The sequence below is a fragment of the Hyla sarda genome, chromosome 12 (genome assembly GCF_029499605.1).
Source record: "Hyla sarda isolate aHylSar1 chromosome 12, aHylSar1.hap1, whole genome shotgun sequence".
NCBI lineage: Eukaryota > Metazoa > Chordata > Amphibia > Anura > Hylidae > Hyla > Hyla sarda.
The window spans coordinates 59,899,094-59,916,391 of record NC_079200.1 but is presented as its reverse complement, the minus strand read 5'-3'; the positions used below and the strand labels follow the sequence as shown (position 1 = coordinate 59,916,391).

General features: G+C 42.3%; 1 protein-coding gene across 4 annotated transcripts in view; it reads right to left on the bottom strand.

Annotated features, from left to right (window-relative positions):
• The window catches only part of CDH4 (cadherin 4), a 471,037-nt gene that overhangs the window by 29,701 nt on the left and 424,038 nt on the right, over positions 1 to 17,298 (bottom strand). For all 4 annotated transcript variants that reach the window (XM_056548614.1, XM_056548613.1, XM_056548615.1 and 1 more), the window contains one exon: positions 4,475 to 4,612. In XM_056548614.1, the coding sequence (XP_056404589.1) occupies positions 4,475 to 4,612 (138 nt within the window). The remainder of the gene's footprint in view (positions 1 to 4,474; positions 4,613 to 17,298) is intronic.

The following is a 17,298-nucleotide window of genomic DNA, read 5'->3' as shown; positions in this document are numbered from 1 at the left end:
CGAAGTCCCCATTACAGTTAAATAAGCCCTGTCCTGGAGGTTTCTTATATTAACTGGACATCCCACGAGGAGCTAAGTGGGGGTGCTGCATGAGAACTGCACACTTAACTTGAGATTCCTATGGCAAAGACTGATTATGGAGTTCATAAAGCTCTCAAAAAAATGTTACAAGCCCTGATGTTTGCATAGCTATGGCCTGAATGCATGTCCAGGCTTTTGTTTTTGTGCATCTGGAAACTTCTCATTCATTTGAAGTCTTGGCAATGCACATTGCTATAGGTCTGAAAGGGGTAAGGTGGCCTCTGGTCAGTCCTGGATTGATGATACCTCAATGCTCATTTTACTTGAATGGTTTCTGGGATCTTGAGGTCTCCCTGTCAGAGTTCTCTTTAAAACACAAATACTAAAGTTTTTGTTAAAAAAAAAATGCACCCACAGAGAAACACTAATGATAAATATATTTTCAGGTATATTGTGCAATCCTCATTTACTGAAGTATCTGTTCGTATAAGAAAGAAATGTCAAATCAATAATCAGACAGTAAAAGTCACCGCAGCCGTGGAATCGACCCAGTTCTAACTTCGAGTGCAGCTTCATCATCATCCCGGCAAATAATTAGCAACAGGAGATTGTGTTAATGAAACATCATCAATGTGTTACCCTCATACAGTGAAATCTCCCTTAGTGGACACCTCCCATTAGGGGACACCTCTCAATAGCAAACAGTTTTTAATTCCCCAGCAGAGTCACATAGGACTTAATGTATATGCACCCTTCGAATAGGGGACATTCCCAATAGCGGTCGTGGACACACCCAAAAGGGGACAATAGGGGACAAAACACTTCCAATAGGGGACAAAACACACCCAATAGGGGAAAACCAGGCTCATGTGCTGCCCTACCTTACACAGGGCTGACATCAGAGGGGTACAGCCAATAACCCAGTAAGTGGCTCTGGTTCCCAGGGGGCCCTGGCCCCTGCTGGACCCCCCTGTAGCAGCCCTAGCACACCTTGTGCCAAATCACCCCCCCCCCCCCGTGCCAAATCATCCCCCCCATGTCAAATCATTCCCCTGTGCCAAATCATCCCCCCTATGCCAAATCATCCCCCCTGTGTAAAATCATTCCTCCATTCCCTCATCCCCCTGTTCTTCTTACCTGGCCAGCAGGCAGTGATAAGTGACGCTCCTCTGTGCCTTACTCACTGACATAAGGAGTGTCACTTGTCACTGCCCTCACTGAGCGCCGAGCCGAGCGCCGAGCCGGAAAAAGCCCGCCCCTTTCAAATACGCGGTGGGAAACCCGCAAATAAATCCGCCCGTGTGAACGTACCTTACAGTGCAGCATTATTTATGTATATTTAGCTTTTAATCGTATTTTTGTAGGTAATTACACTCTGGAGTGAGTACAGAACAGTATTCTGTTTTTTAGAAGTATGTTTAAGCCATTTTTCCCAATAGGGGACATCTCCCAATAGTGGACACATTTTTATTCGTCGTGAGTGCCCGCTATTGGGAGATTCTACCGTATCAGGATGACAGCTGGTGATGGGTGATGGTGACAGATTACACACATGTACCCTCCAGATGTACTAAATGCAACGCTTTTTTCATCTTATAGTTGATTTCCTTTAAAGAACTATTCTTAAAGAGATATGTGTAATTGGAAAATGACTTATTGTTTAAATTGAAGTAGACATATTGGCCCAGATTTATCAAACTATGTGAGAGGAAAAATAGAGAGGTTTTTCAACATGAACCAATCACAGTTCAGCTTTCACTTTACCTCAGCTAGTTACCTGAGCTGTGATTGGTTGCTGTGGGAAAATCACTCAATTTTTTCTCTCACACAGTTTGATAACTCTCGGCCATTGTCCCTAATTTACTAAGAGTGGAGTGGTGTTTTCTTTGTGGATTTTAATTCCCTACAATTTGTTTTCCACCTTTACTAAGGTTTCCAAAAAATATTGCACTTTTCCCTACATTTTGCTTTTTTTTACACATGCTCTGATCTGTAGGGTTTTCCTCAGCTCAAATCCACCATATTTTTTGCAGAAACCTTAGTAAATATGCAGTTTTTTTGTGAAACTGACAGGGGCACACCCCTTTTCAGCGACCATGCCCACTTTTCTCAACAGCCATGCCCCTTTTTCCGGTTTTCACAGTAAAATGGAAAGTTAGTCAGGTTTTATTTCAATTCTGGTGCAAATTCTGGTGCAGACAGAATTTTTAGCGCAATGCGCCAGAATCTGGCGCACGAGCTGACAAAACATGTCAGGTTTACAATAGTAAATCAGGGCCATTATTTTTGCATTTTTGGTCATTCTTTTCATTTGTCATTTCCCACATCACTATCTATATACAGAAGCAACAGATAGCTGGCACTGCATAGCGTGTAGTTCAAAATCCAAAAGGGCGCAGCTAGACTCACAGGGGGACATTTACTAATCTAGTCTACTCTGGTTATGCTTATAGACCAGCGTATGTGGTAGTCTCCTGTCTATTGTGCTCCTAATTTATCAAAGGTCTCACAGTCCTTGATAAATTCTGTGCTCAGACTTCAGGGTCTACAGCTTAAACTGCATTTAGACCTGCTCCAACATGGTCTGACATTCCAGCGTATTTTGGGCAGATGCGACTTGTCGCACAAAAGTCGCACTTGATAAATTCAGCACCAATGCATTTTACAATGCATTTCCATCTAAAATAGATTTGCATTCATCATGTTATAAAAATACTCTACAGCAAAAGTCGCAGAAAAGTCGCACATATTTAGACTGCGACTTTCTGTGCGACAAATGTAGACAGGAAAAACCAGTCTAAATAGTTTGATAAATCTCCCCCACAGAGAGGTGATCTATTGATAATAGGGTGACAACGTTGAATAATCACAGCAAGAGAAGCAGAATGGCACTCCCCAGTGTTTTGGAAACAATCTTGATGCTTTATATAGCCATTGGAATACAAAAATCTACTGAATGCTTGACGTTTGGATCTACTGAATCCTTTGACGTTGTGGAACTGCTCTGTCCTGCACATTTTTGTATTCTGATGGCTAAATAAAGAGCATCACATTTGGTTTTACATACCTGGGTTAGTGCCATTCTGCTTCTCTTGCTATGGATGATAATCAAAGCAAATGGGTTAGAATCTGATAAAATATTCCCTTTAAAGCTCATGTATAAAACCTGGGCTCACCTAAGGACACCCTGGTAGCCAAGTCCTACCCTGTACAAGTGTGAAAAACCCGGATTAGTTTTTGTAGGACAATTCCTCAATTGAAACCTTTATATTTTATATAATCTTGCATATCTATCTATCTATCTATCTATCTATCTATCTATCTATCTATATATATATATATATATATATACACACACACATATATATATATATATATATATATATATATATATATACACAGTTTTATTTTTTTATTTATTTTTTTACGTATGACATTTTCCTGTATACATAACAGGGATCTTTTTCTTCTTTTTAGAAGTAGAAAACTTAATTTCAAACAAATAACACATTTCTTATGCAGCTGAAGTATACAGCAATTTTTATCCCCTCAAATCTAGTTAGACTCAGTACATATTTACCATATCAAGTCTCCAATATTTGCACGTGGGAATAGCTAGAGAATGAAACGCCAAGGATTGTCCGGGTGCGTTGTGGCTTCTATTTAGTCTCTGGCTGGGTCTGTGCCATGTATACCAGCTAAGACCTGTCAGTGAGCAATTAATAAGGAAATATAGGAAACAGATTGAAAGTCGCTGAGGGAATCCACCTTGTAAAAAAGAAGAGTTTCCATCCAAAGACCTTAAAATCTGTTGCTTTACTACTGCAGAGTGTTCAGTTTTACTTACATAAAGAAAAAATGTTGTCTTTGTAGTTTTTTGAATATTAGGATTTTATGTATCCTCTCACTAGTGTAAAGTTGTGGCTGTATGAAATGGCGTCAGTATTAGTCAACCAATGTTTTTGGTTTTTTTTGGAACTATCTTCACTCTAAATTCCTTCGCCCCAAATACTTCCATGGTATGATATTAAAGCAAGCAAGACGGAAACATAGAAGATATTAAGCTGATCCTGATTATAAATACTAAATCTAGAATGTTCTCTTCTCTCGGCAATGACTTAAAGCTGACTTGTACGCAGGCTGTTTGTTAATATGTAAACGAGGCTTAAGTACCCAAGGAGTATTTCCAAGTATGGCAAGTGCCTAGGGTGAGCTAGGCCATCTCCACTTATTCTCTAGGAAGGGTAGGCATAACCCTGGGCTCATGCCATGTAGGGAAACACCCCCTGGGCACTTAAAATATGAATCTCTTTACGTATTAACAAAAAAGCTGCAGAAAGGTCGCTTTAACAAGCTTCTGTAAGGGCCTCATGTAAATTAATAAACAATATTCCTGTTAACATCAGTCATCAATATCTCCTTTACTGTCATAATTGATAAGATATATACGCACCATAGTAGAGGTGAATTCAGGCGGATTGTCGTTGACGTCAGCAACAGTTATTATAGCGGTGGCAGTGTTTGATAATCCGTGATTTAGATTCCCTTCCATGTCTGTGGCTTGAATGACAACAGTGTACTGCTGGACTTTCTGTAGGTACAAACACAGAAATATAAGTTATAGACAACAGGCGTACTAATAGTGAGACAAAAAAAAAACATCTTAGAAAGTAAAGTAAAGGCGGCTATACACCTTTAACCCCTTAGAGACTCAGCCTATTTTCACATTAAGGACTCTTGTTTTTGCATTTTAGTTTTTTCCTCCTTCCCTTCTAAAAATCATAACTCTTTCAATTTTAGACCTACAGACCCACATAAGGGCTTGTTTTTTGCGTCACCAATTGTACTTTGTAATTACATCACTTATTTTATAATATAACCTGCGTCGAAACAAAAAAAAAATATTTGTGGGGTGAAATAAAAAAGAAACACCGGAATTCTTTTACTTTCACTATAGATGCCACGATCAAATTTGATTGTGGCATCTAAAGGGTTAAGGCATTAGCCATGGGTCCTGGCCGCCTGTAGCAACCGGGAACCTTTCAGGGTCCTTCACTCCAGCCGGCAATGCAGCTGCCGGTTCTAGGTGGAGAATTAATTTGGTTATAATAAAATAGTGAAACAATTCTAAAGTACATAAAATATTGTATTGCAAACATATAGGATCATTAGCTTTATAAAAATGCTGGACTTTTCCATGACAAATATGTGTGCAAAATGATGACACATATTAATTTATGCTGAAAATAGCATGTACAGCATTACATATAGATAGATCTTGGTTTTTTTTTCAATACATTTTGCAGCTGCAGAACATCTGTTAAAAGAAGTAATGAGCGTCTCAGCTATAAAGTGAAGGATGGGCCCCAGGAAGGGTAGTTCTTAATCACCAGTACATCCACACCATGCGTATAATTGTCCAGTGAAGACGTACATCATCCTCTGTAGAATTCCTTCAATAATGTAATTAAGGATTAGATTGGAAAGTCGCTATGGATGGATATTTATGCTGGAGCAGTCTGAGGAAACAGACAGAAGACTCTAAATAATTAGTCTGCACTTGGATTACCAAGAGAAGGAATCTCCAGGGCCCGGCATTAGCCTCTAATAGCGCTTATTGTAGGATTGCACTCGCTGCAAATGAATCTTGAATTGCTGTTTACTGAAGGGAGAGATTTGGGACATGCTGATGACATTAGGAAGTTAAGATGTTTGAAATGGCAGAACGGGTGTCACATGGGGGAGGTCTCAGCCCCTTGACTGCCGACGAGAACATTGCTAATTGCATTTTATAATCAGCTTACAGCACATGTGTATTAGAAACCCAAAAGGAAAGAAGGTTATGGAGCAGAAGAGCTTGCAATTGTTGACCCTGTCTCTTCACTACTGTTCAGTGTCTCCAGTAGATTGAGCATATAAGGCATGTAACATTTGGGAAAACTTGCATTTATAATAGAGTCAACCATTGCACAGACAAGTCACCTCCATAGCAACATGCTGCCTCTAACTAAGCTGGATATTGAAATACACTACTCAAAAAAATTAAGGGAACACTAAGATAACACATCGTAGCTCTGAATGAATGAACTAATTGTATGAAATACTTTCGTCTTTACATAGTTGAATGTGATGACAACAAAATCACACAAAAATGATCAATGGAAATCAAATTTATCAACCCATGGAGGTCTCGATATGGAGTCACACTCAAAATTAAAGTGGAAAACCAGTGTTACGCCGAGCGCTCCGGGTCCCTGCTCCTCCCCGGAGCGCTCGCGGCGTTCCTCTCTCTGCAGCGCCCCGGTCAGACCCGCTGACCGGGAGCGCTGCACTGACATTGCCGGCGGGGATGCGATTCGCATAGCGGGACGCGCCCGCTCACGAATCGCATCCCAAGTCACTCACCTGTCCCAGTCCCCAGCTGTCATGTCCTGGCGCGTGCGGCTCCGCTCCTTAGGGCGCGCGCGCGCCAGCTCTCTGAGATTTAAAGGGCCAGTGCGCCAATGATTGGTGCCTGGCCCAATCAGTCTGATTAGCTTCCACCTGTGCACCTGTCTATATAACCTCACTTCCCCTTCCCTTCCTTGCCGGATCTTGTTGCCCTTGTGCCTAGTGAAAGCGTTTACAGTGTTTGCCTTACCAGTGTTCCTGACCTCTTGCTATCTCCATTGACTACGAACCTTGCCACCTGCCCCGACCTTCTGCTACGTCTGACCTTGCCTCTGTCTAGTCCTTCTGTCCCACGCCTTCTCAGCTGTCAGCGAGGTTGAGCCGTTGCCGGTGGATACGACCTGGTTGCTACCGCCGCAGCAAGACCATCCCGCTTTGCGGCGGGCTCTGGTGAATACCAGTAGCAACCTAGAACCGGTCCACCGACACGGTCCACGCCAATCCCTCGCTGACACAGAGGATCCACATCCAGCCTGCCGAATCCTAACAACCACACTACAGGCTGATAAAACTTTGATTTAATGTCCTTAAAACGAGTAAGTCAAAATGAGTCTCAGTAGTGTGTGTGGCCTCCATGTGCCCGTATGACCTCCCTACAATGCCTGGGCATGCTCCTGATGAGGTGGACAGTCTGTGGTGCAACGTGGCTTTGGTGGATGGAGCTCGACATGATGTCACAGATGTGCTCAATCGGATTCAGGTCTGGGGAACGGGTGGGCCAGTCCATAGCATCAATGCCTTCCTCTTGCAGGAACTGCTGACACACTCCAGCCACATGAGGTTTAGCATTGCCTTGCACTATGAGGAACCCAGGGCCAACCACACCAGCATATGGTCTCACAAGGGGTTTGAGGATCTCATCTCGGTACCTAATGGCAGTCAGGCTACCTCCAGCAAGCACCAGCAAGGCCCCCAAAGAAATGCCACCCCACACCATTACTGACCCACTGCCGAACCGGTCATGCTGGAGGATGTTGCAGGCAGCAGAATGTTCTCCACGGCGTCTCCAAACTCTGTAAATGTGAACCTGCTTTCATCTGTGAAGAGCACAGGGTGCCATTGGCGAATTTGCCAATCTTGGTGTTCTCTGGCAAATGCCAAACGTCCTGCACGGTGTTGGGTTGTAAGCACAACCCCCAACTGTGGATGTCGGGCCCTCATACCACCCTCATGGAGTCTGTTTCTGACCGTTTGAGTGGACACATGCACATTTGTGGCCTTCTTGAGGTAATTTTGCAGGGCTCTGGCAGTGCTCCTCCTGCTCCTCCTTGCACAAAGGCGGAGGTAGTGGTCCTGCTGCTGGGTTGTTGCCCTCCTTCGGCCTCCTCCACATGTCCTGCTGTACTGGCCTGCAAAATGCACCCATAATACACCTGTGTGAAGCCAACCCTAAAAGAAGACTGTTATTATTACGCCTAGCGGCCTGACTGAAGACTGCAAGATTACAAGACTTTATTAAAATATAGATAGTCTCAAAGGGCTGCTCCAGGGAAGTATGCATATAAAAAAACTCCAAAGCCACCACACTACCTGGATATGTTCCCTGTAAATGATCCTGCCTGATATGCATTGCTTCTGTGGCCCATTATCTTCTCTGACTACTTGATATTCTTTGCAATCCTTCCCTCCTCTTCAGCATGAATGCTACACAGGGCCGGCGTTAGGGTGGGGCAACTTGCGCAGTTGCCCAGGGCCCCTATCCGAAAGAAGGCCACCTGAATATATTTACATCCATACTCACAATACTGTATTTTGCAAATCGTGGCAAAATACAGTAAGGGCTGGATTTGTCATTTTTCAGGCAATGGCAGGGCTGATTACAACCCTAACTGGCAACAGCTATGGGGCCCATGGCCGCACTTACATCCCTATGCTATATGGCCACATGCTGGTTAAGACCTGCAGGAGCGCTTTGATGACATCACAGGTCCGACACAGGCAGCAGGATGTAATCTCTTCATTGCACCCTCTGTGTCGGATCTCAGAAGTCACCAGCGTGTTCCGGTCCCTGGCTGCAATCCTCTTGCTAAGTATACTAGTATTAGTGGTGGTAATATTGGTCTCAGTATACAGGGTTTAGACAGTGTGTGTGTCTATACATATGTATATATATATATATATATATATCCACACACACACAAAAAAAAAAAAAAAAAGAGTAATACGTCTGTGCCCCGATGGCAGTGGCTGTAGGGCTGATTTGCAATTATTTCCAGGGCTGGTTTTTATTCCCAGTCTGTCCCTGAATACAGTAGTGAGAATATAGCCTGAAAGCACAGAGCCCATAGACACACACACTTAATTTGGATCTTCTAGGACCTTTGGTGACATCATCAGGACTCTAAGCCAATAGGAGTCATCCCAGGATTTGGAAGATACATAGTAAGTCTGTGTATGCTGTCTATGGTTTAACAAACATAGGAAAGGAGAGTAGAAGGTAAGGGGAAAGGATTGGGGGGGGGGGGGGGGGGGTGCCATAGGGAGCAGTGTATAGTTACACCTTAGAAATGGGGAGTGGGGGTGTGATTCAATATTTTAACCACTCAGGACACAGCCAGGTTTTATTGTTGCATTTTCGTTTTTTCCTCCTCATCTTCTGAGAGTCATAACTCTTATATTTCCATCCACAGACCCATATGAGGCTTGCTTTTTTTGCGTGACCTTGTAATGCGTGTACTTTGTAATGACATCACTCATTTTACCATCAAATGTACAGCGAACCCAAAAAAATATTGTTTTGTGGGAAATAAAAATAAAAAATACCACAATTTTGCAGCTTTTGGGGGGGCATAATTTTTAAGCAGTACACTTTACATTAAAAAGTCCATATTTTCTTTATTCTGTAGGTCAATATGATAAAAATGATACCCATGGTTACTTCATTCTTTCTAACAAAATCAGTAGGTAAAATTGCCCTATTCTGACCCCTGTTATCTGTAGTTTTTTATTGGTTTCACTTTTGCGTACATATATGACTTTTTGATGATTTTTTATTTTATTTTCTAAAATAAATGATGTGACCAAAAAGCAGCAATTTGAGGTTGTTTCTTTCTTTTTACATATACACCGTTCACTTTACGGGATCATTAACATTATATATTATTTTAATCGGGCACCAAAAGCCAGAAGACCAGAGGAGGGGACTGCGATATTGGCGGCACCAGGGTAGCGGTTGAAAGGATAACATTTATTATTTTTATTCTGGCAGCCTGGACATAGTGGATAACATTTTTTTTTTACTGAAGTTCTCCTTCAGGGTACATTCATACGTTCATAACTAGCAGCCGGTTTCCCACTGCAGAAAAACCTGTGCGGGTTATGCTACCGTTCATTTTAACGCGTCTGCAAACCTGCCAATATTGCGGACTGTCCATGTGCCCAAACAAGTGCATAGTAGCGTAACTTGCAGTGGAAACCTACAGATAGTTACAAACGTGTGAACGTTCTCTTAAACACAGAAAATATTTACTATAGGTCTTAGATTTGGACCCTGATACGTTTGTGTTATGGCCTTAAATGCTTTTCCCCTCATTGGGAGCTCAGGCCGTATTCACATGGTGCGTGATCAGTAACCTAGTGCTGTGTATTCTGCATCACAAAACAGAGGAAACCAGGAAAATCTTTGGTCATGCAATTCGGGGGCCCCATATTTCATTTTGCCTAGGGCCACACTTAGTCTAAAACCGGCCCAGATACTACATTTTCCAGCAGTCATTGCAGCTTTGTTCCCAATGCTACCCAGCTCATCACAGTTCCCTCTCTGCGAGCAATCCCACCTTTCTGCTCTGTGGGCAGAGAGATAAATTATATCGAATTGGCTGAGACTGCACTTACCTCCCAGCTAAAGTATTTTCCTCACTCCCTGCATGTAAATTAAAACTAAAGGGGAAACTGCTTTATTAAGCTAATGTTAAGCCATTCATTTTGATCTATGTTTTACTGTGCTCACTGTTCTTACAGTTCTCCTGGAGGCTGAGGGTGTTTCTTCAGGAGCATGAAGAACTTGCTTCTTTCCTCCCTCTTCCCTCTCCCTTGTCATGAGGCGTGCACAAACATTTTTACATTTGCAAAGCTTTGTGCCCAAAGTGCATGTAAATATAAATCTCTAAAGCAGCCATGTGGAACCTGAAAATGACCAATGAGAAATTATTTTGCATATAAATAATAATATAGCACATTGTATTGTTTGTCAATGTGCAAAGCTGTCTGGGTCCTGTCTGGATCTCAAAGGGGTTCAGCTCACACTAGTAAAAGCTGGCTGATACATTGCACTAGGGCAAGGGAGGAAGCAGAGCAGGGAGATAACAACACCCCCTTTCAGTAAACAGATCCAAACGTCTTGTTGTTAGGACCAAAGTGTTGGTTTGCATATTTGCAAAATTAAAGAGGCAGAGACCTCCATTTTTAGAGACAAATTTTTACCTTCTTTAGAAAACAACATTTTGTATGAAGTATTTTAAAAAAATGCTTTGTTTATAAGGAAGTTTTACATTTAAAAAAGTTGTTTCCAATGACAGTAACAAGTAACAGTAACAAGGAGCAAACAAAAAAAAATGTCTTATATGGCTACCATGACAAAATCTAACGACATATCCATGCTACTAGACCTTTTTGTAGGAACATACGTGCTGTTTTGTTGAAACACATCGATAAATTCAGCTGTACAAATTTATGTGCACTCACAGACAGGTGCATACTAATACTACCTGTATACAGTGGACATAACGTTAATTCCTAGAAAATACAGTGGGAGAGATTTATCAAAACATGTTTAGCGAGAAAAGTGGAACCATTGACCAAAGAAATCAATCAGATTGCTGCTTTTATTTTTCGAGGCCTTTAAAAAAAATCTGATTGGTTGTTATGGACAAGTGGTCAACTTTGCCCCTGCAAATCTCGCCAAGCTGTGTTTGTTCAGGAGAACTAGTAGAAGAAATCTCATTGTTTGCCATCTTCCTAAATTCGTCAAATATTTTATATGGATGGCCATGATTACACAAAATATATACCTCTCCATAACTGTATTCATACAGATGTTATGGTCAATAAGGCAAATTTACTAATGCTGCCTTATATTTAGACTTAAAGGGGATAAGATGTCTGATCTATATAGCAATATAGCATGCAGCACCCAACTGTTTCTTGTCCAGAAGCGATGGAGGGTCTGGGTCGCGACCACGGGAACGGAAGTCCGTGAGGGCGTGATGTCACACGGGGGCGGAGTCATGACATCATGGACTTCCATTCCCGTGGTCGCGACCCAGACCCTTCAGCTCTTCCGGACAAGAAACAGTTGGGTGCTGCATGCTATATTGCGGGGGACCCCAGCGGCGGGACCCCCGTGATCAGACATCTTATCCCCTTTAAGTCACGCCCCCTCCCATAGACTTGCACTGAGAGGACAGGGCGTGACGTCACATGGGGGCGGAGCCATGAAGTCACGGACTTCCGTTTAAACCAGACAGTCTAAGAATGCTCTGGGGTTATCACAGTTGCTCATTCTGTTTAGGGCATCTTTACATTGTCTTTTCTAAATTTAGATCACTTATTCACCACATTATGGCAACATTGTACACAAAACTTTAGCTATATATTTGGCGAATTTGAGGCACGCACGTAAGCAACACCTTTTTCCATTAACCACACCTCCTTGTCAAGGGAGGCACATAGCAAAGTTCTGGTGCAGCAGTCATAGCACCAGGGCCATGGTGTTTAGTAATTAAAAAAAATACAGGTTACAGAAATGAGCGGGGGATTGTGCATACAGTGTTCAACATGTATACAGATCAATTTTTTTTTTGGGGGGGGGGGGGGGAAATACATGCAAAGAACGTACACAGCAATAGCAATCAAAGAGAATTCCTGAGGCAAAATAAGTCCCATAGGGTGCAAGTTTCCAGGAATGTAATCACAGCGTTACAGATAAGTCGATAGATAGTCCATGGGGCAAAGGGCCTTACTAACACATTAAAAATTAAGAAGGTGGAGTGGTATGTCTCCTAAATAAAGTAATAAGGCGCACGGGGGGTAGCCTGTTAGAACATTTTCTGAGAGTTTTTGGATATACATTCAATAAATAAGTCATGCTTCTCTTCTTCATCCACATTCTCTGTTTGATGGACATACAGGTGCTACTTTTGCAGCCATATTATGGTATCTAGTGATATGGCCAGTCTAGTAAAACTTTGTTGCCTCAAAACGGGAACTCTGATTAAGCCTACAATGCTCAGTCTCAAATAGGGATGACAGAGTCGGGATGATCTGTGGCTGCCATAAATCACTGATGCTGCCTATGCTTGCCTATCGCTAGGAATGTAAAATAATATTCTTATTCTATTAGCTACTCCCAGGCACCATGAAATTGGCGGAATATATAAACATTAACTTTGCCCGCGGCTTCGCTCGCGTTAAATTTGGGGTAACATAAATCTACTTTACGATCCTATAGCAATGAGGCCGCTCTGGGTAAGGTCTACAGGCATCCAAACATCCCAAATTCTCTCAACTTTCATCGCCGAGTCTAAAGAGTTAATGCCGGACATCTGCCGTAACAGCGATGTCCGGCATTAGCCACAAGTCCCGGCTGCTGATAGCAGCCGGGACCGTGCGGGTATGATGCAAGGTCACCTCCTGAGCTCGCTTCGTAAACATCTCATGCTGCAGCGCCAGGTATACCCGGTGTTCTGTGGCAAGGGGTTAATTCATACAAACTTTGAACCCCCATTTCACCCCTTCAGGGGTGGAATTTTAGAAAACGTTAAAACACGTGTTTCTTTATCTCTAACTGTTACCCTAAAAACAAAGTTTCATGCTTCTAGCTTCATAAATAATGGTCTTCCATACAAGCTTTCAACCCCTTTTTCACCCCCTTAAGGGTTGAATTTTGAAAAATCCTTTCTTATTGCTCATCTTTGTCTTAAAGGCAACACCTGGGAAAAAAATCACCTTTCTAGGTCCAAGGGTTTAGGCTGGTCATTGATGAGCCAGTGAGTCAGGCCTTCTCTTTACATATATATATATATATATATATATATATATATATATATATATATATAGATGTGAAAACCTGATAAAACATGGAGGCCACCTATCCCTACTTGAGCCAAGGTGCATCTTGTTACCAGTACAGGTTACCTTAAAGGGGTGCTCCCCTGGAAAACATAAAAAAAAAAATTATAAATAAAAAAAACTGTTGCCAGAAAGTTAAACAGATTTGTAAATTACTTCTATTTAAAAATCTTAATCCTTCCAGTACTCATCAGCTGCTGCATACTTCAACGGAAAGGTATTTTCTTTTTGAATTTCCTTTCTGTCTGACCACAGTGCTCTCTGCTAACACCTCTGTCCATTTTAGGAACTGTCCGGAGCAGGATAGGTTTGCTATGGGGATTTGCTCCTGCTCTGGACAGTTCCTGACATGGACAGAGGTGTCAACAGAGAGCACTGTGGTCAGTCAAAAAGGAAATTCAAAAAGAAAAGAACTTCCTGTGGAGCATACAGCAGCTGATAAGTACTGGAAGGGTTAAGATTTTTAAATAGAAGTAATTTACAAATCTGTTTAACTTTCTGGCACCAGTTGATAAAAAAAAAAAATGTTTTCCAGTGGAGTACCCATTTAACCCTAACATCAGCCCAGCTATGGCCCTTCTGCAGAACCGCTATAGCTGACAGACAATGGTAGTGTAGGGATGGCACATTGGTGTATAGGAATACACATATTGCAGTGCATACATGGAGTTGTTTCTGTATATGGATCATCAAATTGCTCTGTTAACCCCAAAGTCTGAATACCCATAGAGCAAAGAGTATTTCACATTATACCAGAGATTCATAAGTGGCGTTACCATGTGACAAGCTATTAGAGGACAAAGCACCGACAACCTATGTTGTGACAATGTCTATAATGCCAACCTCCTATATCAGAACAGAGTTAAGGGAGCGGCGGGAAACAATCCATAGCTGGGTGGAATCCAGTTTAAATCAATGTTCCTAATCCGAGCTGACTTTCCTGCGCTGTCTGCATGGATGAACTGTGAGTGAACTGTGTGATGCTTCTGTGCACAGACGAGAGTTCAGTCTGAGGATGGAGGCGGCAAACAACTCATTGGCTTTATACTGTTCTTTCCCATCACTTTGTAGCCTCATTGCTATGAGAAGTACACCGCCTAACACTATACATGTATAATATAACCACTTCATATCTGCAAGGCTAGAGGCTAGGATAAGATGTATTATCGCAGCGGTCCCGCAACTGGGGACCCCCGCGATCCCAGTGCAGTCCCCGTCATTCTGTGCTGGGTGCTGCCTCCGAGACGGGGATGTGATGTCACGGCCATGCCCCCTCTATTCATGTCTATGGGAGGGGGCGTGACGGCCGTCACGCCCCCTCCCATAGACATGAATTGAGCAGGTGTGGGGATAAGATGTATAAAGCCGAAATACCCCTTTAACCACACAAAGACATGCTGAGGGGAAAACTTCCAAAATGCTAATGCGACAAAAGTGCAGGTCCACATTGTAACACAAGCAATACCTCTGAAAGGAGCTTGGAAATATCCATGCACATGCTGCAGGAAGAACCCTATTTAGATGAACAGAACTTAGGTTTGTTCACAGGGACAAATCTGCTGTGTGTAAATATACCTGATATGGGATTTACATATAGGATGCAGTGTGGACACTGGATCTTTGTCAAGTTCACACAGGTCAGAATTGCTGCAGGTTTTGTGTCTGCATATGTAGAATTCAGTATGTGCAACGTCTAAAATCCCATCCACACACTTTTTTTTTCCTAAGTAGAGAGTGACTCCCAGTTGACTTAAATGGAGAAGTTAAAGGGGTATTCCAGGCCAAAACTTTTTTTTATATATCAACTGGCTCCGGAAAGTTAAACAGATTTGTAAATTACTTCTATTAAAAAATCTTAATCCTTCCAATAGTTATTAGCTTCTGAAGTTTAGTTGAAGTTTTCTGTCTAACTGCTCAATGATGATGTCACGTCCCGGGAGCTGTGCATGATGGGAGAATATCCCCATAGGAACTGCACAGCTCCCGGGACGTGACATCATCATTGAGCAGTTAGACAGAAAACTTCAGAAGCTAATAACTATTGGAAGGATTAAGATTTTTTAATAGAAGTAATTTACAAATCTGTTTAAATTTCCGGAGCCAGTTGATATACATAAAAAAAGGTTTTGCCTGGAATACCCCTTTAAAATAAACAAGAAAATCCTTATGTTGCAAATTTTGCTGCAAAATCTGCAAATACGGAATATTTGCATACATTTTTTTTAAAGATTTTTCCCATCAGCAAGCATTGGTATGGTTTAAGAGGTTATTCAGAGTTACACAGCTACTTTCTTTCAGAAACAGCACCCCTCTTGTTCTCAGGTTCTGTGTGGTATTGTAGCCCAGTTCCATTGAAGTGAATGGAGCCCAGTTGTAATACCACATACAGCCTAAGGACAAGAGGGGTGCTGGTTTTTGGAAGAAAACCACTATGAAATACTAATCCTGGTAACCCCTTTAGTCAAAATTTGCAGATATAGAAAAATCTGAATAAGAAATTGTTTATCTCAAAATGGTGGTCTTTTGTAGAGGTTTCACTGCAATACATGTTTATCGAATAATACCCGATCAAAACCATACAGCATATGTGGTCATCAGCACTCCAGACTGAATTTCCTTTGTTTGGACTTCTGCCAGACCAGCAGGAGTCCAAAGTCTGAGCAAGATATGGGGGAAATGTGCTCTGGACAAGAAGGGAGACACCTAGTGGCAGCTTTTGGTTTTAGGCAGAGTTAATAAATCTGGGCCTTAGAGGGTAATTTATCAAACCATTTAGACTGCTTTTTTCATCAAAAATTGTCACATGAAAAGTTGCAAGCTGGCCCCATGCAACATTTTCTGTGACATTTCATTTAGAACGTTTAAATTTCATTACCATGAAGTGATCCTATTTAGAGCACTTTGTGCAGTGGTCACTGATTTATCGCCTGCAACTTTTTTGTGAAAGGTCAACCCTGCCCTATAGAACTCTATGCGACAACTGTATTAAGGTCCGTGCGACATTTGATACATTTGTCGCACGGCCACCATTTCTCTGCAACATTTAACCAGAATAAAGAATAGCAGTTCTGTGGTGATTCATCAATGCTTGTGAGCTGTTTGATAAATTTGCACATCTGCAACTTTCACCGCAACATCTGGGCTCTAAAACCATTGAAAACTCACACTTTGTAAATGCCCCTCTTAGTGCCTAAATATGAAGCACATCACATGTGAAACACATCCCTCAATCTATGAACCTTACCTCTGTACTACTTCCCAATGACACTAAATTTTAAGTAGTATTCCACCAAAAGTTAATTTATCCCGTATTCACAGGATAAGTAGCTGATCGCTGCGGCCCCCCCCCCCCAAGCCCCCCCCCCACACTGATCTCTGGGATGGGACCCCAGCTCTATCACTGAGGAGCGCGAGTTGTCTACCGGCAAATGGTAGACGACTTGCGCTCCTCAGGGACGGGACCAGGTGCACAGTGAGAAGCGAGTGCTGCAGACAGCACATTCATTTCTATGGAGGCGCCGAAAAGAAAAGGCCAGAGTACAGCCCTTGAACATCATCGGTACTCCCATAGAAATGAATGGTGCGCACGCGCTTCTCACTGTGCACCGAGTCCCGTCCCTGAGATCGTGGGGGGCCCAGCAGTCGGACCCCCGTGATCAGCTACTTATCCCCTATCTTGTGTATACGTACATTTTTACCATAGTTCTCCTTTAAAGGGGTTATCCAGGAAAAAACTTTTTTTAAAATATTAACTGGCTC